This window comes from Ursus arctos, unplaced genomic scaffold (genome assembly GCF_023065955.2).
Source record: "Ursus arctos isolate Adak ecotype North America unplaced genomic scaffold, UrsArc2.0 scaffold_9, whole genome shotgun sequence".
NCBI classification, from domain to species: Eukaryota; Metazoa; Chordata; class Mammalia; order Carnivora; family Ursidae; genus Ursus; species Ursus arctos.
This window is the reverse complement of record NW_026623111.1, coordinates 15529123-15552106: the sequence shown is the minus strand read 5'-3', so window position 1 is coordinate 15552106 and position 22984 is coordinate 15529123. Positions and strand designations below refer to the sequence as shown.

Here is a 22984-nt window from a genome sequence, read left to right as displayed (position 1 = left end):
CCTATCTTCTTTGCTTTTCTATTTTCCTCCTCCCTCCTTCTTCCTTCCTTCTTTTCCCCTCCTCCATCTTCCTTCCCTTCCTCTCCCTCCTTCCCTCCTCCATCTTCCCTCCCCTCCCTCTGTCCCCACTATTTTTGCCTATAGTGTCCTCTATTTTCATTTGCTCCGATTCATTTGATCAGTGGAGACCAAAAATAAGTGCTACGTTGCAAAATTTACTAAGAATATTAAACATATTTTAAAAATAATTAACGGTTTTGTTTTCTCAAAAAGAAGGGATGGGTTGGAATAAAATAGAATTTTATGAAAAAAAATTCATGTCAACATTGGAAACCATAATTCATAACAAATCCAGACAATCATTATGGCAGAGCTGGGCTGACCTAATGGAGTACGACCGGGACTGATAACAACAACAACAAAAATTCCTGGGGCCAATTCCACTGAAAGTTCTTAGCCGGATTGTTCACTCTGGTGGCACAAGGGAAGAAGGGGTCTCAGCTGCATTGATGGTAAAGAACAAGGGGTAACATACACCTGGCATTCTTGGAGCACGTCCTCCTTGCCATGCCCTGTTCTAACCGCTTGGCATACATGGATTCACTGAATCCTTCCCCAGGGTCCTGGATTAATTGAATCCTTCTCCAGGGTCCACTACTTCACTCGACAGGTGAGGGAACTGAAGGACAAACTGGTTGAGGACCTTACCCAGGGGCATTCCAGGTAGGAAGCCCAAGCAATCTGACAAGACGGCCTGAATTTCTAACCACTGATGAAGCACTCTGTTGTTGTGAGATGGAAAAGGCAGCATGGCAGGTGCAGTGGTTTTCAAACCGCTTTGAGGAGCGATAAGGGACCAGAGAAGGGAAGGAGGCTTTTGGCAGCTTCCCGCTTCCCTCCTTTCTCCCTCAACACTCTCCTGTTGTGATTTATTAGTTTTATGGGTTGGGCTTCCATGAGCATTTCTGTTTGGGGTTTAAGAGAGGACTCAATGACTCTAGAAAAACAAACAAACCAGGAACCTACAGTTTATTTAGCTTTATAGAATTTGGACTTTGCAGTACCCAGGACTGGGTTTGTATCCTGGCTTCATCTCTCCGTGTATGCAATCCTGACTTTACTTAAACTTCCTAGGTGTTCGTGTCTTCATCATGGTACAAAATAATTTCCATCTTATGGGTTTGTTAAAAGATTAAATAAAAACACTATCTGTAAAAGAATCAGTGTAGTGTTTGACACATCATGCATGATCAATAAATGGTAAGTATTTAAAAAAAATTCTATGAAGTCTTCATAATTCTATAAAAGTCTTTTGTGGTTCAGTCTTGACTCATTTTCCAGTTTTCTATTTCAAAGCCATTAGGATTAAATGAATGAGGATAATTAAAAATGCCCAGGTGAATGTGGACATTACTGAACACCAAGGGTTTTCTCTGAAAAATGCAAAATCAGGATTTAAGAATCACCAGAGGGCTGATGAATTAAAATAAATGGGGGTAGATAGCCTCTGAGGAGAACAGTCTTCAGCTCTGTGTGTATGAATTAGGAAATAAAATGAGCTCACTGCAGAAGCATGCTTGCTCTAGAGCCAGTGGTTTTAATACTAAATCATAACAAAGCAATGTCAACAACACATCTGAAGTTAAATGGATCTTAAGTGGCCATATACGTCCTCAAATAGACAGACAAAGTCTGGAGAGAGAGCTTCCATCAATGTTAATGTGAGCAGAACCACTGAAATGCCAGGCATTAAAAGAAAGGAGAAATGCTTTGAAACACTCTGAATTATTTATCTGAGAAAAGAAATCAAAGTAAAAGATAAGAGAACCACACACTAACCACCAGTAGCTAAGATCTATTTTATATTCTCTTCTCAACAAATACGATTTTTCAAGCCCATTAGAACTTGGAGTCACGTTATGACCAACATTTTATTTTTTTGTCTTTCTCTTGCTCCTCAGATCAAATTTCAAAACAGAAGAAAATATTTAATTAAGAATTCCTTAAGGTTTGTATTATCAATAAAACCTATCCCACCCCCTCAACTCTATTATCTGCCAAGGAGTGAGGAAGAAAGCAGAGACTATAAAATATTCGTGGAGAAGCCCAACAGCTGACTCAGGAAGACGCATGCTTGAAAATACTGCTTATGGCGTATCATGGTCTAAAAATATCTCAAAGCAATTTAGGAGATTTACGAGGTATATAATAAAGCAAGAGAAGTGAAACCAGCTCTGTTAGCTTAGTAATAAGAAAATGAAGTTGAAGAAACAGAACAGGTTTGTCCAAACAACATTTGTCAGTAGAGGTTTTCTTTAGCAGCTTCATATCGTTTTGGTTTTTAAGCCCATTTTCTTTCTGCAACTCCCTCTCTCACAATGTGCAATTGTTTATAACAGGGGAGGAACAGCGTACACCGTGGCTTCACCTGCTTTCTGCTAAGCTATATACAGCTATAAAACGAGCTCACAGATTACTGCAGAAAACAATGGGTTTGGCCCAGATCAGCTAGCCCGTAAGCCAGTAAGATGCACTTCTGAGTGTGTAATGTAATCAATGGTAAGGGAAGATATTGAATTAAGGAGTACTCTTTTTGAAGACAAACTCCCTCATTTTTTAATGGTTTTCATTAAGTCCTACGAATTCTTTATTTTATAATCACGATTCACGGAGCTGTGTGACACCTGCATGGTAGATAAGCAGTCTAGAAAACCACGCTTTCCTGATGAATTTCTCCGAGAAATGATATTTGTTATGTAAGTGGTGGCTTTTCCTTTTTTTTCTTTCTTTCTTTCTTTCTTTCTTTCTTTCTTTCTTTCTTTCTTTCTTTCTTTCTTTCTTTCTTCTTTCTTTCTTTCATAAGTGGTGGATATTCATTTTGCTAAATTCAATTGTGGGCAGATCAAAGACATCAGGAGTTAAAATAATTCATGTACAGTACTTGGATGAACAAAATGCAATGCAGAATCTTGTATAAATAAAGATTTCAATAAGACCTCTGGTTTTTGCATTGGATTGTAAACTAAAACATAACGAAAAGTAGAATCAAAGATATTCTTTTCTTTTTCAGTAAGGTATCAAATGGAATCAGTGGGTACTGAAATATAATTGTATATTCTTTTTTTTTTTAAGATTTTATTTATTTGAGAGAGAGAGGGAGGAGGGAGAAAGAGAGAATCAGAAGCAGACTCTGTGCTGAGCACAGAGCCCCACACGGGGCTCAATCCCACCACTGCGAGATCATGACCTGAGCCTAAACCAAGAGTTGGCACTTAATGAACCGAGCCACCCAGGCGCCCCTGGATTCGTATATTCTAAACCTGTGTTTGCATATTCTAAAATTTTAAACCAAAGTGAATAAAAAATATTCCGTAAATAAAATGAGAATAAGCATTTTATTCAGATTGATCTTTGAAAGGCAGGTCTGGAGATACTGACCCTGCCTCCATTCAACTTAGAGTATCTGATAATCTGTGGACAATTACCAAAATGTTAGAGTTTCAGCTCAATTCGCATCTTATAAAACTGTTCTCCACCTGAGCAATCTTTAATTCTTTGAGTCCTATGGCAATTATGCCTGAGTCATTTCACTGAGGAGATAAAGTCTGTGAATGTGAGTAGCTATAAAACTCTACATACGATGGTGGTACTACCATGTGCCCTGACCCATGGCAGGTGCTCAGTCAATACTGGGTAAAAGAACAAATCATTCTATTTGCTAGTTGTTGATAATAAGCACAGCTCCACTCTCGAACTCAACTGTGTCATTTCTGAGGATCCAACTTACCTTCCATAACAAACTAACTGTAATGTTAATAAACAACAGGATGCCTGAGAGGTAACCTGTATTCGAAAATCATCCAACTGGGAATAGAAAACCCAGCTCCCACTTCTGCCAATGAATAACCTTGAGATCTTTGGACAGCCACCGACCTGCCTAGGTCATTTTCCTCATGTTTAAAATGAAGAGTTTGGACCAGATGATCCCTAAACTATTGTCTGCTCTAAGAAGAGAAGTTGCTGTTGATAGACCCTTAAACTATTTCAGGGTTGTGGCAAAGGAATAATTTAATTTGATATCAAACATATTTCAGGAAGATTACTGAGGAGGAAAAAGAAGTAATTTTAAAGTTGTGAGCTCACCTGAGGGAGCCCTCTATCTAGAGTGACTGTCTGCTTTATCATCCCACACGAGACAAACATAAGGTGAAAGGGGTACTATTAATAACAATGTGAGACAATAGGCAGAAACTGGGACTGTCCCTGGGCATCCTGGGACATACGGTCCCTCCATTTTTCTACCTTGGATAGTTACGAATTGGTGCAGACCAAAAAAAAAAATCTCAGTTACATTCAATTAAACTCCCTACTTACCACAAACTTACATTCATGTAATAAAAAAGCACCTAGTAGATATTACAGATTTATTTGGCCCTCAAATACATTTAAGGAAACACAGGCAAAGCCTACTTTATTTCATGCATGACGTCTCAGGAAGAGCCAGGGAACAAATGGAAATGCTGTCTTTTATTTTCTTTCGTGTACTAAAAAAAAAAAAGTCCATGCTGTATAGGAACATTTACAAAAATGCCACTGACACTGGAGGATGTCCCTTTCAACCTGAGCAAAGGTGTGAAGTGAAGTCCTAAAAGGAAGGTGAGGAAGGTTCCTGAAGAAAAGCACCGCCTCGCATCGTGAGCCCCAGGACAGCCTCTGACTTACTTGAATCCCTTTGGCATCAGGATGCACTTGGAGTCGTGTTGGCAGGGGTTCAGGTCCTGGGCACAGAAGTCCAGCTTCTCCTCACACAACTCGCCTGTTAACACGGCAAAGAGTATTAGTTCACAGAGAAAGGTTAACGGGCTTCCCGCCAGCAGGCTGTCATGGGCCTCCGAGGTTAGCACAGCTTGTGACTGGGGAAAAAAATAAATCACAAGATACGGAAGCAGAAGATCCAAAATGCTGGTTATGCTGCTAAACAGGCTTATGATTTGGAACAACACAACTGTTGTGGTTTGCAACTAATATGAGCCCCTTTAGAACATACTATTGGAATGAGGAAAAGGAAATCTGGATGCTTTTTGTTTCTGTTGTTTTATTTATGCTAATTGGGGCTTTTTATTGAGGTCTAGCATATACCCCAAGGATAAGTGAATAGCTAGTGGATATTTACAAACTGAACCCACTCACAGAACCAGCATCCACATCCAGAAACACACCATTTACCAGCATCCCAGAAGCCTGACCCCAGGGGTAAGTAACCACTATCTAAACAGGACCAAACATTAGTTGTGTCTGCTTCTGAACGTGACATAAATAAAATCATTTGGTATGTACCCCTTTATGTCTGGCCTATTCTGTTGTTTTATGTTTGGAAAAATAATCCCCATATCTTCATAGTCTCCAAGGTCTTATTAAGTCCGGAAGAAAAAGACTTTGTTTCCCTCTTATGACTTAATTGCAACAGCTCAACAGAATATTCCTTAGTTATAGCCACTAACATAGAAAAAAGCAAAAGAAGAATCAATGGGAATAAGGACATACACTTCTTTTTTTTTTCCCTGAGTTTCAGCTAGCTCATAAAGAATAAATTTTATCAATACATGAGAGCTAAAAGCATAATCATGCAGATTCTAGACACTCTGTTGAATTATGTATCTGAAAACCTCTTAAGAAATGTCTTCGGTTATAAATAATATGGTCTATTTTGTGTTAGGCCAAATATGATTTTCAGTGAGACCTTCCCAATCATTGTGTAAGATAATAAGTAACTAGAAAGATTTAAAATTTAACAGTTCTCTTTGCTACCTTACCTCTAAATCACTTTTTAATTGTGTTATATATAGTAAATGAATGAATAAAGGGAGAGCTACAGGGCGCTGTTCATTTACAAGAAACTATTAGAACTTTCGTTCACTGAAAATGTGTGGATTGAAACAGCATTGGTTAAAAATCAGGAGTTTGTAGCACATTCCTTTGTTGTAAGACTGTCCTTTTAAGGAAAAACTTTGCTACCTGGTAGAAAGAGTTGCTTAGCAACTCAATGTGGCATATTATTTACACTTTAAGATCTGTATCCGTGATGCAAATATGTAAATGTACTCAGTTATTCTATCAGTTTGGTGTATGGTAAGTTAGGTTTTTTCCTGTCTCTTAAGGTGAACTAATTACATTGAAAGCCTCATATATTTCTTCTATAAGAAGGTTATCTGTGTCTCTAGATTTATGATACAGCAAGGTTTTAACAACATGTACATGATGAGCTATTTGTAAACAGGGTTTATTTAAAGCTTTTCACTTTCAATTAGTTTTACTTTAAGTAATACCCCTCGATGGAATTCATTCATTATAATTTATCAGCCTACCATGATGAATTCATTTTTAGTTTTCTAATCAAATCTATTTGGTTGGATACAGGCTGTTTACAGTAGTCTAGAGACAAGACAGTTTGTAATAACTGATGATACAGAGGGACCATTTAAGATCTATAATAAATAAAAGTACTCTATGTATTTTTCACTGTATATGCAAATAAGAAATTGTTTTAAAAATTATAAGAAAAGGGGAAATGTTTGACTTCTTATTCACTTGGATCCAATCCAATCCAACCCAACCTAACCCAGTCCAATTCAATCAAGCCGACCTAAGCCACAGTTTGTTAAGGATTTACTATACGATGCTGTGCTAGATTCTGCGGCCACAAGGACAGATGTAATGGACTCTGCCCTCGATCAGCTCCCAATCAACCAGTAGAGAAAGTCTGAGCTGGAGATGGAATATAGAAAGAGAAATTCATCTCTAAGAGAAGAAATTAGAGTTGAACCTTTATTCTCCACCAGGTGTTTCTCCATAAACTTAATGTGGAAAGGAGTGAGAAAGGAGATGATTCTAAGAAACTCTTGGCTAAACAGATTGGCCATTCCGTAATCAACAGCTTTAAAACTGAACATGCTAATTTTAATGCAAACAAAACAAACTACTGATAGCTTTTCCTTATAAAATAAGCATGTAATATTTCTTATAAAAATAAATATTTCTTATTTTATAAGGAATCTATCTTATAAGAATAGCACAGCAGCAATATTAACCACCGCTGAAGTCATGTATGATAGTTCTTTGTGACCAATACATGTCCACAAAGGTGGACATTTGAAAGCTTCACTGGTTTTCTATGAAGAATAGAAATAAAATTCACTAACAGTCATTCACTCATATGCTTTTAGGTACTTTTGAAAATTTCTCCTAAAACTCACAATATGGAGTGAATATTATGCATTTTTTCTTCCTTTTCTTTTCTTTCTCTCTCTCTCTCTTTTTTTTTTTTTTTTTTTTTTTTTTTTTGGTATTATGTAGTTAGAACTAGTACTGAATTAGTGAAAAAAGTCAGGGGATAATAATGGAAAATAAGGCAACTGTCTTTGCTGTTTTGGTGGTCCAGGGCTTGCCTGAGACAGTTATCATCCGTGTCTAGCTCCCTTCCTGAGATGATAGAGTGTGAGCTGATAGAAACGAAAGGTGGAAATGTTCTTTATCCTACTACACATAGTTAGTGTTGTAATCTATTATCCTGTAAGCAGATCTTTGTATTTTTAACATGCAGCAGGAAAGATAAGTCAGCTTACTGGAGTGGTTAAGGGCAATGTAGTTGAATACTGGTTAAATTTCAGCGCCCATGAACCCCTCAAGAGACAGGGGTCTAGACAAACACTGGCTCCATAGTTTCGCTCCAGCTCACTCCGCTAAATCCCAAGAGATCCTATTTTTTATTTGCTTTCAGCTCTGTACCCTTAGAAGTCGCCAATGTGATTCCACTTTTTAATTTGCCTTATGCTTGCAATTTTAAGCTTTTTTCTTTCTTTCTTTCCTTTCTGTGAGAATTTTTAAAAAAAAGATGTGTGTGTGTGTGAGAGAGAGAGATATCTAAGTTTTGGAGAAGAAATGGAAAGTGGTCCAACAGGAAGCCTATGGTATTTCTTCAGAATAACAGAGGCTCATGAATGATCTGCTATAACTTGTGAAGAAAAGGTATCACATCTTCTAATCAGGTGTCTTTTTTGTAAGAAAAGTGTCATCTGGTTCTTGGATCACTTCTTCCTGATTGTATCTATCAGGTAAGTATGGCAGAGAGTAGGACCGGAAATGGCCAAGTTCCACAGTGATACTGGTATGAGCTGTGAGGGAGCAAGGCAAGAGTGATGCCCCCTCCCCTAAAAGGGAATGGTTCCTCCAACCCCACTCTTGAGGAGGAAATATGATCGCTACTTACTGAACACTTGTAAATGTGATTTTTCTGAAGAATTTGATATAGTGGTCATGTGACCACATATCCTGGCTTGCTCACGACAGTCCTGGTTTATACCTGCTGTTTGAAGGTAATTATCAGTAGTGTCCCCATGCACTCACACAGATGCCCTGACTTGAATGATAAATGTTACAGTCACCTTGAAGATGGAACAGTAGAAGTAAGATCATCAGAATTAATGCTCTGTTTGGAGTGAGGAGTGAGCCAGCATAAAGAGATCCTAGGGAGTTAAGTACTCTTAATGGGTGAGATGATATTTGGGTTGCTGAGTTATTGCTTAAAATGACCTTCTGCAACTTATTCGGTATAGAGCAGTGGCTTGGTTACAGGGAAGTAAACTGGTTTTGCTGTTGTTGTTGTTCTAGGACCCAATTCTTTTGGTAAAATGATCTTCAGGAATGGAAGCTGTGCAAGGTAAACTGTGGCTCTAAAAAATCTTAACAACAACAACAACAACAAAAATGGAAGAAGCTTCTACAAAGATGGAAATGTAGCTAGCAAGTCAGCAGAGGGAGTCACCCTGAACTGCACAAAACATTATTGCATTCAGTGGCAAGAACAAAGTGTCAGCAGGTGCCCAGAACCCTTCAAGGTCGTGATACTGTGATATTATTAAATGAGGCAGAAATTCCCATGCACTTTGGCGGTTGTTATGGGAAAGTGTACCTGCAGTTTTGGAATGCCTCCTGCTTCTTTTCAGATCTATGAACCTAGCTGATTTTAACGTTCCTTCCTCCTTGGACACAGGGGGCCCTTCCTTGTATCTGCATTTATACTTCTGGCATCTTAACTTATCCTTTTGTTTACATTTCTTATTACCAAACTTACTGAAGTAGTTTCCAAGCTATTCTACAAACTTCTTCCATGATACCATACGGAGTGATCTTCCTATAGCTTTTTCTAATGATAATGATAACAAATCAGATTTTCAACATCACCATACGTTGTGAGTGTCAACTCTGTACGAGGACGTGTGCTAAGGCTAGGAGTAAAATGGTGAACTATAACTACAACAACAACAAAATGATATTTTTATTTTCATGGAGCCCATACATGAGAGGAAGAGGAGAGAGATATTAATCAATAATTTCAAAAGTAACTACAAAATTGCTTGTGTGATAAAGGCTAAGCAGAACATGTCCTGGTGCTCTAGGAGGGGGAAAGACCATGCTGGAGGTGTTTCGGAAGAAGTAAGACTGGGAGGTGAAGGGGGAGCATAGAGCAGTGGCAGAAGCTCTGTGCAGGAGGCTATATGCATGGAAAATCTTGGCTCTGACAGACTGGGAGTGAGCCTGGGAAAAAAAGTTACCAGAGGAGGCCACAGAGGTTGGCAGGGGCCATGTGGTAGAATGTCTTTACTCCACGAGCAATGGGTACCACAGAAGGTTTTTAAGTTGGGGGATGATCAGATGAGATCTGCACTTTGAAAAGATGAGATAATCTCTTTTGAGAAGAACACGCTGGCTCCACTGAAGGATGGACTGCAGAAGGGCAGATAAAGATGGACACAATAAATGATTCAGCTTGCACTCAGGTGGTGATAGATGAGATGGATGGACAGGAGAGATGCGTAGGAAACCAAATTTATGGGGATTTGTGATGGGTTGGATGAGAGCAGGGGAGAGAGAGGGAGCTGTCTCAGACTTCCAGGTTTCTGGTATGTATATCTGGAAGTACCTTTCAGTGACATAGAAAACACTGAAATGACCAGTTTTCTGGGGCAAAATCAAGAGTTTAAAATATAGTGATGTGGTGTTATGGGTTGACTTGTGTTCCTCTCTGTCCCCTAAAAAAGATATGTTGGAGTCTTCCAGTAGCTCAGAATGTGACCTTATTTGGAGACGGTGTCTTTGCAGTGGTCATCAAGTTAACATGAACTCCTCAGGGTGGGCCCTTATCCATTATGGCTGATGTTCTTATAAGTAGGGGAAATATGGAAGAGAGAAAGGACTGAAGAGACACAGGGAGAAGATTACTATCCACAGGCCAAGGAGAGAAGCCCACAAGGGATCCTTCCCTCAGGACCCAATCCTGCTGACACCTTGATTTCAGGCTTCTAACCTCCAGAACTGTGAGACGCTGAATTTCTGTTGTTTCAGCCACTCATTTGTGGTACTTTGTTACAGTAACACTAGAAAACCAATACAGGTGATAAATGCTAAATTATTAGAGGATTATGGCGGGGAACAAAACTTTCAATTTATGCCATTATTTCTTTTCTTTCTTTTTGGCTCTTATGTCTCATTTTTTATTTCATTTCATGTGGCTGTCCTCTCCTTGGTCTAAAATTTTCTTTTAGGTCTCTGAGATTCTCGAACAGAGTTTGGAATAAGTGATGCACAAGGACAGAAAGTAACTTATGACCATGCCTTTGCATGGCGAAAGAGTCAAGGTCCAACAGAGCACAGCAGAGCAAGTACGCTCTACATTTACCACAGGGGCTGGAAGTCGCTCTGTAAAGCACTGAGTCTGGGTGGACTTGGACCAAATCCTTCAGTCTCTCTCCAAGAGGAACTGGTGTTAACAGTTAGGGTTTGCAGGGGGCGCCTGGGTGGCGCAGTCGTTAGGCGTCTGCCTTCAGCTCAGGGCGTGATCCCAGCGTTCTGGGATCAAGCCCCACATCAGGCTCCTCCGCTGGGAGCCTGCTTCTACCTCTCCCACTCTCCCTGCTTGTGTTCCCTCTCTCGCTGGCTGTCTCTGTCAAATAAATAAATAAAATCTTAAAAAAACAAAACAAAAACAGGGTTTGCAGGACAGACAGCCTGGACTGTAATGAAGATTCTCCTGCCCTTTGGGTATTAAAGGACAAAAGCCAAGAGAAACTCAGGCAACTGTGTCTTGTAGAGAGGGAGAAAAGTAAGTCCAATGTCTTGTTTCAGCAACTTTACAATGAATACGGAGATTGGCTTGAACTTTGCAGAGAGCTACAATTAATAACTACCAACCATCTACATCATTATTAATTTAAAAATAATAATATGTTTTATTAATTTAAATTATCTCAAAGACATCAAAGCTCATGATAACTGTAGGATATCTGAGCTGAATCTTGTCACTAATAATGATTTACATTTCCCTCACCTATTCAAATTTCTTAAACATACTTTTTCTTAAAAAAAATACTGGTTTGACTCATGGCATCATTGAAAATTTTTAGCTATAGTGATTCTTTGGCAAATCAATGAATAATGAAGATATTATGCAGCCCAGGGGAGTTAACATTAAATGTTTTCTAAAACTAGTAAGTATAGTGTAAAAGGAAATCAACCACTAATAATAGGATTAATTCACATGTACCCTGGAGTGAGAATTTCTTATTTGATCAAAATACAAAGCCGTTTTAGTTTAAGAATTTTCATAATAAAATATTGGGGAGAAATATTTTGAGATAGACCCAGCAAATGATTAAAGGACATGCAGGATGATGCATGGTGAAGTCCTTGCTCTGGAGAAGTTACAATCTGGAAAAATGAGATGAAAAAAAATTTCCAGTATTCCTTGGGTTTCATTTAGTGATTAAAATATGGGCAGCATCCTGGCTTAGAAACTGGCTGAATGACTTACTATTTTTATTTGTTATTAAAAACTATACAATACAGTCCCCAAATTCATTATTACCCCTAAAGGGATTCCTCTGCTTGCTAAGGTAAAGTATGCTTTCAGGAAGAAGATATTTATGAAGAGTTAGCAGATGGACATTAGCTGATATCTATCTGCCAAGAAATTTGAGCAACAGCATGTCTCACCTGGGCTTATTCAGTCCTCAATGCCTGCTGAGCAGAAAAGAGGTTGGTTATTTGTTCCCTGGATTAGCATTTCTGAAATTTTTCAACTTCAAATCACTCTGGTTAAAATATTTGTTTTATACTGATAAAGCAATAGGAAAAAGTACATTTGATTTAGGAAGTATCTCATTTTAATTTTTCCAAAAGTTAAGTTGTAAGTTATAAATTCAGGTTGAGGATTTCTACAATAAAAACAATGTTAGATATGGGTACACAGCATTGCTGAAACACTTAGCCATTGCTAGTTCTTGCTAACATAACCAGATTTCATTTCTTTTTTCTCTGAAACCCCCCAAATAGTCTCAAGAGTCCATCCTGGGAATCATGGATGTATGAAGGGGGAGAGGAGGGTTCTGGGGCTGACAGTGTAGGCTGTTCTTGTTACTATTTATAAATTCTTACCAAACTTGCTTTTTTAAAAAATACAATAGGATCATTAATATTGATAGTAATAGAAAGGGAACTTTTGACAACAATCTGAATAACTGAACCAGAATTCTAGTGTTAAACTTAATCTGTTATAACATTTTCAAATATACTTGTGACAAGGGAGGAAATCTGGTTGAATCCCAGGACACGAGAATTTTGGAGGGTCAAATACATCATTCTTCAAATATGTGCCTTTCGAGTTCTTGCGTGGCTCAAGAAAATCCTGAATAAATGGTTCTAGTTTTACCTTTCTTGGCGCAGCATGGGAAGATATCAAAAACAGTAACCAACTGGACAAAATAAATGAAATTTAATTTCTGATAAGTACAATACTTGAGGGCAAAGGATACCTTGATTTATATTTTTATACCACCTCATTCCCATTCCATAGACTAGCAAATTGCCTTGGCGCAAACGAGATACTCGATGGCTGTTGAAAAATGTGAAAAACAGCACTTACGTGATTGCTTTTCAAAGCAAAAAAAAAAAAAAAAAAAAAAAAACAAAACAAAACAAAACAAAAAAACCACCTAAGAACATTAATGAAGGAGACCCAGGTGGTATACAGAACAACGTAAGGAAGAACAAAGAATGAGGAAACCCACTAGCAGATTTGCATTCTGTGATTTCAGACTGAGGTGCGCCCTTGCAGGCTGGACTAGATGCATAGCCTGTTGACTCTCTGATATCCCTGTCATCTCATCTGCCAAAGAATGACCATTCTGATTGGAAACAGAGAGTATGAATTCAGGAATGGTAGGAGTATGAGTGTCAGCACTCAAGTGCCATGGTTGAGAAAGGTAAGATAAATGGACCTGAACATTTCTCATGACCAACATTTTAAAATTCCTTCCAATTCCTTCAAAAAAATTGTGCATTTCCCATTTGTTCTTTATTCGTGTAGAAAAACAGTCTCTTTCCTCCCACAGATCTTTCAAGGTGTAGCAAGGAGGTGGATGAACCGAGGGGAGGGCGGGATGGGATGATGGGAGTCATCCCAGGAACTCTTCATTGAACTACACCCGAAAGAAAAGCATTTCTATTTTCTCCTCTTTTGCAGAACCAGTCTAGCCCTGTTTGTTACATCTTCTGCTCAAGGTTATAATCCCAGGCATCAGAGCACATTAACAGGAACAGACGCCTCATCTCCAATCTGAATATTCAGTATCCTTATCACTGATGATGGTAATAATTGACTTTATTAATCACTAAGAGTGTGTTGTCCTTCCTTCCTTCCTTCCTTCCTTCCTTCCTTCCTTCCTTCCTTTCTTTCTTCCTTCCTTCCTTTCTTCCTTCTAAATAGTCAACTCTTTCTGAGGATCTTTTTTTAATAATATGATGCTTTCTTATTTATATTCACTATACTGAAATTCATCCTATCAATTAGAAAGTTCACTGACCTCCAAAATATGATCAATAAACTACCCAGATCCTCCCCATTTCTCTAAACTTAATTCCACTGGTTATATTTCTATATAAGGAAATGATCTTGAGGGGCCATGAGTTCTTGAAGATCCAATAGTCACTGATAAACATCCCCTGGGTGTAAAAGGTGTGCAAAATAGGCCATGTGCAGAAGGGGTACATTGCTACAGAGTAACCTCATGAGATAAAGTTAATCATAATTCAAAATAGGAAGACTCAAGAGAATATTCTATAATTGTGGATAATAAGATGTTTCAAACAAAAAAAATCATTTTACGTTCTCACTTTTGTCCTAAATAAGATGAAATGGGTTGCTCCATAAGGCTTTGTTTGCCAGAAAGTTTGATTAACCTTCATTCAGAAAAGACTGTTTTTACTTATCAAATAGTAAATAATCTACTTAGATTATGCTGCTTTCTTGGGGTATTAGAGAGGATGGCTTTGTACGGTTGAAATAACTGACCCAAACTGAACTCGAAGTGAAGAAACAAAGCCAAACAGTTAGCCTGGTAGACAGGTTAATATGTTTTATGCATTTGACAAAATCATGTTTGATGCTTAGCACAGTGTTCTGCATAAGGTATTTTCTCAATAAATATCTTTTGCATTTTTAAAATGAAAAACTTACCTCTCCCCAAACTAAACGAAAAAGGAGGTGTTTTTCAGCACTTCCTCATTGGAACATTGGGGCTAAATAATGTAGCCAATTCCAACAACTACTGAAAACATAGAAATATTTAACTCTGTTTTCAAAATAAATAAATCCAAATTAGATTGAATTAGGCTTGGTTAAGCTAAACTGTTGTTTTGGGCTCAATGGGCCCTGCCTACTAACTAAAGAGCAAATAGGACCTTTAAAATGTTTTCTGAGATTGAAATTTAAGAAGGCTTTGAAAGGAAGATAAAGGCAAACCTCATTATCTTTTTAGGCTTCCAGAATATTCTCTCTAGTTAAAACAGACTGTAAGCATGATTGCAGCTATATTGACTTTGACATAAAGTGCTATACATTTTGAGGCAGAATTAATAGCAGAAAGAGTCACTGTTATTAAAAGATCATAACAATTTAAAAATATACACAAAGCCTAAAAAAAAAAAAAAAACCCAAAACACCAAAATAGTGAAATCCAAGAGTTCTTTAGCATTCAATATTTCCTTATACTTCAAAGTTGAGTAAGGGGGTAAAGAAAACTAAAGACATTTCTAAAGTCTTTCTATTTGAAATGTGCATGGAAAACAGAATTACAAAATAATAATTTAGAGAAAGATGTACTGAAAAATATGGGGAGAGAAATTTCCTTCACACATATAATTTACTTTAGGTAGGATTTTCTCTATCGAAATTCCCTTAAGAATTCTTATGCCATTAGAATGGCAGCCCCTCGTATTTCTGAAGTATAGAAATTTAACACTGTAAGGGTGTTTTCCCACACATTCTTCCATGTTATTCTCAAACACCTATGTGAAGTGGGACAGATGTCATTACCTCTGTTTCCCGGGGGGGGGGGGGTGGTGGAGACTGCAAGAGCTCCAGAGTTGATAATATTAGTGCCAGGATAAGAAACCTGAGCTTTTTCCTTTAGCTACGCAAATTCATCAGTACCCCATCTGCCCTACATGATGGAAGGTTGCCTAATCATCAGGGGAAATAATTAATTGTGCAGGCATTGATTAGGCACTTTCTTTTATTTTTCCATGCAGATAGATTGTTTGACTGCACCTGAATTTTATGGCTACAGTTTTACTCTTTTCAAATGCACATAAAAGACAATTATATACAGCAAGCTGAAGAGACAACAGAAGAGCTTGTTTACCATGAATGATTAGGCAAAACCACTATAGGATGTGAAAAGATTCCAACTGGAAGACAGCAGTAGAGAAGAAGGGACTGATTCCAGTGGAAGGACCCCCCACAAAATCACAATGCATGCCTTGGGGTCAGTTAGACATTGGTTTGCAATTGGATCCCTACTTAAAAATTAAGTAACCTTGGGTTAATGTTTTCTCATTTTATACAAGTTATTGCTTAAATCCTTATTGTTCAAATCTACAGCGTTCTTTTAAATTAACAATATGTCACTTAATTATGGAGTTTCTTTTTAGTTAAGAAAGGTACTCTCTGCTATAAAGAAGTTGAAATTTAATTTTTAGTTAGTTTCAGATTAAAAAATAGAGAATAATTTGACTGCTTTTCAAGCAAATTCAGTCAGGAGCAGATTCTTGGAAATAGAAGGCATCTTTTATAAACATAAGCATGAAATTTAGTCAACATATGAAACCACAGGGTGATTTAAAACACTATCACACTGCCAAGCTTGTTCCTGAGAGTATATATAACTATTTAAGTACATAGTTCTATAACAGAACAATTGCTATTGTGTTTCTGAGATAGAGTCAAACCTTAAACATCCCTGTCCCAGACCACCAATGGCTTTAGTATTTGTAAAAAGAAAAGAGGACATTTGACCAAGAATAGTATTGGATTCATTAATCCCCTGAGAACTGCACAGGCTATATTTTAACATTCAAAAATACAAAGCCATTTTTTCCATGTTTTTCAACTTAACTCTGTACGTATCAAGTAACCAAACACAGCATATCACCTGAATAAAGCAACAGGAAAAAAAAAAAGTGAAGACCTTAGTACGCAGAGACAAAGACAGCTGCTATATAATGTATTCCATGTTAGCCCTATCATCCTACTGCAAATGTTTTGCATACAACTGGAAATGTCAAGACAAGCACATATTGTGTTCCTCTTAGAATGCCATGCCTGCATGGGACGCACGAAGATGTCTGGTCAGCTGAGTAAGTAAAAATCCAATGTTATTAGTAATAATTCTGAATCTTTAAGGTGGAATTTCAAAAAGATTTCACGATAATTCCCTAGAAATGCGTATCACTGTAATTACTCTAGGACTTCCTTTCCTGGGCCCTGATGTTTTTGGGGAGCTATATGGACCATGTTGAAGTCAATGATTAGATGTGGCTCTTTTTATGATTTTAAAATACTGCCTAATACTCATGGCATTCTATGATGTGTTTTGACAATGTGATTCTAAAAATCAACCTCTTGGGCTTTGTAATATTTATTTTATAAAATGTTTTAACAAACGTATACACATCTTCCAATGTTTTCCATGTTTCAAACTACTAAAGATGTTAGTTTAAAGTTATAGGAAAATTCCCACTATTTAAAAAATTTTTCTATCTATACCCTATCTACTGTACTGAATGACCTATGTTTTTCATTATAAAAATAATTCGTTTGTATTATCTTTAAAAAGTAAAAGCACATAAACAGTAGAAATTATTAGTCTTTCCTTTTAGCCACCCCTTCTTCCCACTCAGAGAATTTCTGTCATAGCTTTCTAGAAACTGATAAAGTGCACTTCAGATGCCCTTTTTATAGAGTTTGGCACAGCTATCCATATATCAAGGATCCGAATGACTGATTTGACATATTGATTTCAGATTTTGCCAACATTCCTTTTACCACGTACACACAATGAAATCTATGTAGCTTTAAAAGAAAGAGGGAAACTAAAATGAAAATCATAATAGACTTAAAAGGCAACTAACCTTTTTCCACCTCATTCAGATTAGCAGCTGGCAGCGACAAAGACAGAAGAGACAAAAGACTTTTTACATTGCAGTACAACAGCAGAGCACACGAAGGCAGTGCACAGCAGTAACAACAGAGAAGCCGAGGGGGAGAGCAAACTGAAGCAAGGCTTAGCTTTCTTACCTACAGCCGGGCCAGACGCACAAACATGGAGTAAATGAGGCAAAAGGTCAACGCCATCACAGGGAGCGAGAGGTCTGTGTCTAAACCAGTTCATTTAGCCACCAGTAGCTCTACTTTTTAAGATGTGCACTTCATGGTTTGTGTGTGGGCATTGGAGATTTGGAAAACAGAGGAATAATGGTACAAAATGGAAAAACTAAAACCGTCTGGATATTTTTGACGGGATACATTCTAAGTCTTTACTTGCCCAATTTGTATGGAAGCTTTCATTCACTGAGTTTATATGATCCCATGAATACTACTGTGGTTTTTATGGTGATCCATTTTGTGATAGCTTTGTATACAGTCCCATGAGAACAGTGTTAAAAAACATAATCTTGACAAAGTTGATCCAGGGTTCTGACTCTTAACGAAACTTGCAAAAACATATTTTTCGATTCAACACCTAAGTTCATACCAGAGTGTCAGAACAGGTGTCAAGTTTGTCAACATTGCAGTGATGAAAAAAATATTGACAATTTTCACTTTTATAGGTTTTGAGTTTATGTAATTTGAGGGATTCCTTGAAAATACAGCTCCAAGATATGTGCTGTTTTTAGGAAGGACATAGGAATGATTAAAAACAAAAACAATCTTGCAAGCTAAAATTAAAACCCTAGAGTGAATTTTTAAATTATCTGTGTAATAATTCCAGAGTTCTACTTCCTGAATCCTTAGCATAGTAAGGTTAATTTAAATCACAGTGAACTAAACTTCCCAAAAATTAATCTTATCTGAAAAATACTAGCAACCAACATTCATATTATACAACTAGAAGGAAAGATAATGGGTTGAGTGAGGTAGAAAAGAATAGTTTTGATAGCTCGGGTGGGGAAGGCACAGTAAGGATTAGATAATAAAAAACAGTATTGACCCTTAAAATTTATGTTGTCAATCCCTGCAGCAGGAAAGAACAGCGAGTTTTCTCCTTTAATAAATCAATAACTTTTTACTGTGATGTTTTGGTCACCAGGGTTTAAATAAATTTAATTTCCCAATGGTGGTTCATTTTGTTTTGGGTATTTTTAGCTCTGTTTTATAGCCTGCCATCACATCGTGAGTTCTCTGTCAGACTGCTTTCAGATCTCTGAATTTTCTCTGTTAACAACATTATGTCCATTTCTGACTCCTGACACAGGTGCCAAATATAAAACCTTTCACCATAATAACTTACAACCTTTTCCCATGAAGTTTTATTTGTTCCCTTTCTCATTGTTTGCCTTTGGTGGTATAGAGTAAAACATCTCCAAACAGAAAAGCAGCTTACGACTTGAGTGATTTTTAAGCAATGACAACATGATTATATTCCCTGAGCACAGCAGGGGTTTCTTTTCCCAGGTCTCCTACTCATTAATCAGATTCCAATCTTAAATCTAAAACAATACAGCCGCATTATAAAAAAAAAAAAAAATCCTCCCTTACTACAGACTTGGATGAAGCATGATACGAAACTCTAGAGTCCCATTGATGCTTTCCTATAATTAAAGGCCACTTATGTGCCACTGATTTCAAAATCTACAGATGGTTGCTTGATATTTTGTAAGTGAGCTCATTTCTCATATGAACAAAAATACTACAGCTAATGGATGGGTTACAAATGTGCCTCATATAGATATCTGCTCTAATGCCAAACTGTCAAACTCTTTGTTGCCCACAAGACCCAGCCCTATTACAGTGGTAATATCTTCATGTACCGCGTACTGTGAGCTTTCTACTGAGTTTAACGTTTTTGTTTACACTTTGCCCAAATTAAGGCAAACCAGTATTTGGAATAGCTATGACTAAAAACATGTCAGTCTCAGTTCTTGTTGAGAGCCAAATGACTCTGGACAGATAGTCATGGCAGATTCCCACATGATGGCTGTTATGGATGTCACAGTTCGGCTAAAAAGTGGTTTTACTAAGCCTCAGGGTTTTTTGATATGTTTCAAAGATCTGACAGAGGGAAATGAGGCTTCATGATCTTTCTCAGAGGAAGAGGCATTGAACTGAATCACTTGGGATGGAGAAAATGTGTTCAAGAGGAGAGGTGTAGGAAGGAAGCTTGGAAAATGAAGGGAGAGGAGGTAAGACAAGACTCAAAAGAAATGGATTAGGAATAACACAGCAAATCGAAAGCCAAAGCAGGTGGACCCCTCCAAACCAACCGAGAAGAGTCTGCCATCTGATGTAAATTATCATAAAAGTGGGTGTGTAAGAACTGAATACACAGTGCTTTCAAGCCTAGGGTTTCATCAGGGGATACAGAGAAATTCTCGGTTTCCATGCTCAGGAGCACATTGGCTAACCCAAGCATGCTTGAAATGCTTGGGTCCAATTTGTCCAGGTCAGTGTAGGTGTAGTTTTAAAAAGGTTCCAAATTAAGTGAATTAAGCCCTTTCGATAATGATTAGGACAATGACTGGAAAACAGAATTACTCCATCCTAAGAAGGTACGAGGTAATAGATTTTAGTGCAAACATCGGGCTTCTTGTATAAGTCTGACTTAGCTCAGCCAATAAAACTCAGATTCTCAGGGCAGCTCCAAGGGCTTCAGAATCTTGCATGTAGGCCAAGGGCAAGTCTCTGAGGTGTGACACAAGTAATATCAGTGTGAATGTGAGAGGTATGTAGCACCTACCCTTAACAATGGTTTTAGGATGGGTACCTATTGAGTATACCTGTTATCGTTTATTAATGTGCAATATCAAGGAATTCAAGCTAGCCACTCAGAGGTCCAAGGGCTGCATATACATAACAGAACAATTATGATACAACCTGTTCACATTTCTACTGGAAACTTAATATATTACATTATATGCTTCACTGTGTAAAAAAAAAAAAAACATATCATGGAAAAGACAGGTTCGAAGGCACTCAAACAGATCTGGGATGTCAAAACAGAACACTTTTATTTTACCTAGCATTTTCCCACCAAGAAAAGTACTTATTAAAATGCAGAGTTTGAGTATTCCATAAAAGCTTAAATTTCAATGTGATTCTGACAAATCCCTGGGAAAGTGAATCATACAGATGTGCTCTCATCTTTTCATGTTTAGAGATGTTAACCTCAGTCATCTACATAGTTATTTTATCCTCTGATATTTTTACCTATGGATTAAAATTGTAAGGAAATATATGGTTAGGAAAAAATACCCATCAAAATAAAAATGGTAATTTTGAATAGAGTGACAGAATCTACTTCCCCATCTTTTCTTACAAATAAAATGTGTAACATTCTCCTTTTCTCTATCAACTGTAAAATGAAGTGGTTTATTACAGAAGCAAGATTGTAACTGTTTTGCTTCTTATTCATAGCCCCCAGAATCAATCAAAACAGATATTCTGACATAACAGGCAGGTCTAAACTTGACGTTGCCTTTACAGCAAATTGGTTTGTGCAGGGAAGTTTACCAGTTCACAAAGACTTAGGAAATTTGTCACCCCAAGATATAAAATGTCAGAAAAAAAAGATGATAATTATATGATTACCCAAAGTGCTCAATATCTTCCTGATTACGTTTTTTTTGAAGGACATGAGTTCCTAGAGGAAAACACTCACTAGTGAAGAAACACAGATGGACACAAGTAATCGCAAATGCTTAGTTACGTTTTGACTATGTGAAAAAAATGCCCCCCTTTTCACCTATGTATTGGTGGGTTGGTTTGCACAGGAGAAATGCTTTGCGTGAAAAACGTTATGCAACTGTGAGACTAAAAGCTTCAGAATGATAACTTCTTTTTCTGCTGGATAGCATGACTTGAGGTAGATGCCTGTGTTCTGAGCCTGCTTGGTCTTTCATTTGGCGGCCAAAACCCTCTTAACTGTTTGGTACTCACATTATATCTAATTTGCAAAACACCTACCAGTTATTGAATAATACAATGGCTTACCACACATATACAGCACATTGCCAGTGATGCTTTCAAACAGATACACTATTGATGGTGCAGAATTTCCTACTCTTCCTACCTGTGTACTCAGGTGGACAAAGGCACGTGTAGTTATTAATTCCATCAACACACGTAGAGTTATTTTCACAGTCATTATCTTCACAGTCGTCAACATTGACTTCACAATTTTCTCCTTCAAATCCGTCAGCACAAATACACCTGAACACCAGGGGGAGAAAGGGCAAAAAAACAAACAAACAAACAAACAAACAAACCATGTTTGTGCTGCCTTTTAAAACCGTATGGTCCAAAAATTGAAAAAAGCTAAACACACTCATCAATTACAGAGGTTTAAACTGTAAGAAATTGAATTTTAAGATGCTTTTAAATGACATGAAGTAAGCATGAATTTAAGGTAGTATCCCCCAAATCAGTAACAATTTGAAAAAAAGAAAATTTATGCTGGCTGCAAGATGGCAAATGGCCCGATGGTCCTGTAAGTCAATAAATCCAGTGTATTCGCAGGTCTAAAACACAAGCAAAGTTTATAGCCCTAGGTATCTTAATCTCAATTTGTGCTCTAATAAAACAATTCATGCTTCTCTGCTCGTAAATGAGGAGGAACTGGTTCTGACTTTAAAAATCACGACACCTCCTACCCTAGCTATGAAGTCTTCCATGTCAACAAAAAGGAAATATGAAAATAAAATTACATCTTCCTTGTCATTATAAAATGTAAATGTTCTCATTAAGTCTCAACAAATACAATTTTTCAATGACAATAAGACATTGTACACTTGATCTTGACAGGAATCACAATAATCTTTGAGTAGTATGACCGAAAAAGAGACCATTTCATAACAGACTGCAGAATTGAAGAATACTTATTACAAAAAGTGGTATTTCTAACCAGCTTTGTAGTAGATTAACATTCTTATGTGAAATTATTACTGTCATAATAAGAACTCTATTTCATAATTCATGAAGTATATCTGAAGTAATTGTACTGTATGATTAAATAACTCCAGATTAAAAATGTTCACGGCATGTTTGTCTACTCATTTTGTGGCCTGGAAATGAATCATTAATTTTCTGTTTCAGTGGGACCTACATCTTATCATTACACACTGTCTGTTAAAGCAATACACAAAGCAACAGATGAATACACGACTTGAAGTGGGACACCATTGGCTATTAATTAGCATAACAGAGCTGCTACTTTGTCTTGACCTAACCTGACTGTATGAATCATAATGCATGCACGTGCATGTTTTAAAAATTTCTTGATTTTAGAGCATCCTGAGCTGAGAATACTGTAAAGTCTCCACTTGTTTTCCATATTACAATTATCTCTGAGAAGGACTAATACATATTGTCCTGATG

General features: G+C 37.3%; 1 protein-coding gene and 1 long non-coding RNA gene across 4 annotated transcripts in view; one reads left to right on the top strand and one right to left on the bottom strand.

The window, feature by feature from the left end:
- Nucleotides 1-22984, bottom strand: part of SLIT2 (slit guidance ligand 2) — a 344969-nt gene that overhangs the window by 21276 nt on the left and 300709 nt on the right. For both annotated transcript variants that reach the window (XM_026514512.4, XM_026514514.4), the window contains 2 exons: nucleotides 21681-21820; nucleotides 4723-4816 (listed from right to left, as the gene is read on the bottom strand). In XM_026514512.4, coding sequence (XP_026370297.2) covers nucleotides 4723-4816; nucleotides 21681-21820 — 234 coding nt within the window. The remainder of the gene's footprint in view (nucleotides 1-4722; nucleotides 4817-21680; nucleotides 21821-22984) is intronic.
- LOC125280974 (uncharacterized) lies at nucleotides 4955-22520 on the top strand. 2 transcript variants are annotated; one of them, XR_007187917.2, is made up of 4 exons: nucleotides 4955-5253; nucleotides 13577-13680; nucleotides 16524-16749; nucleotides 17543-22520. It is a non-coding gene; the product is annotated as an uncharacterized LOC125280974 (long non-coding RNA). The 2 variants fall into 2 exon arrangements; XR_008958492.1 differs by having other exon boundaries at nucleotides 13577-13701; nucleotides 15643-16749.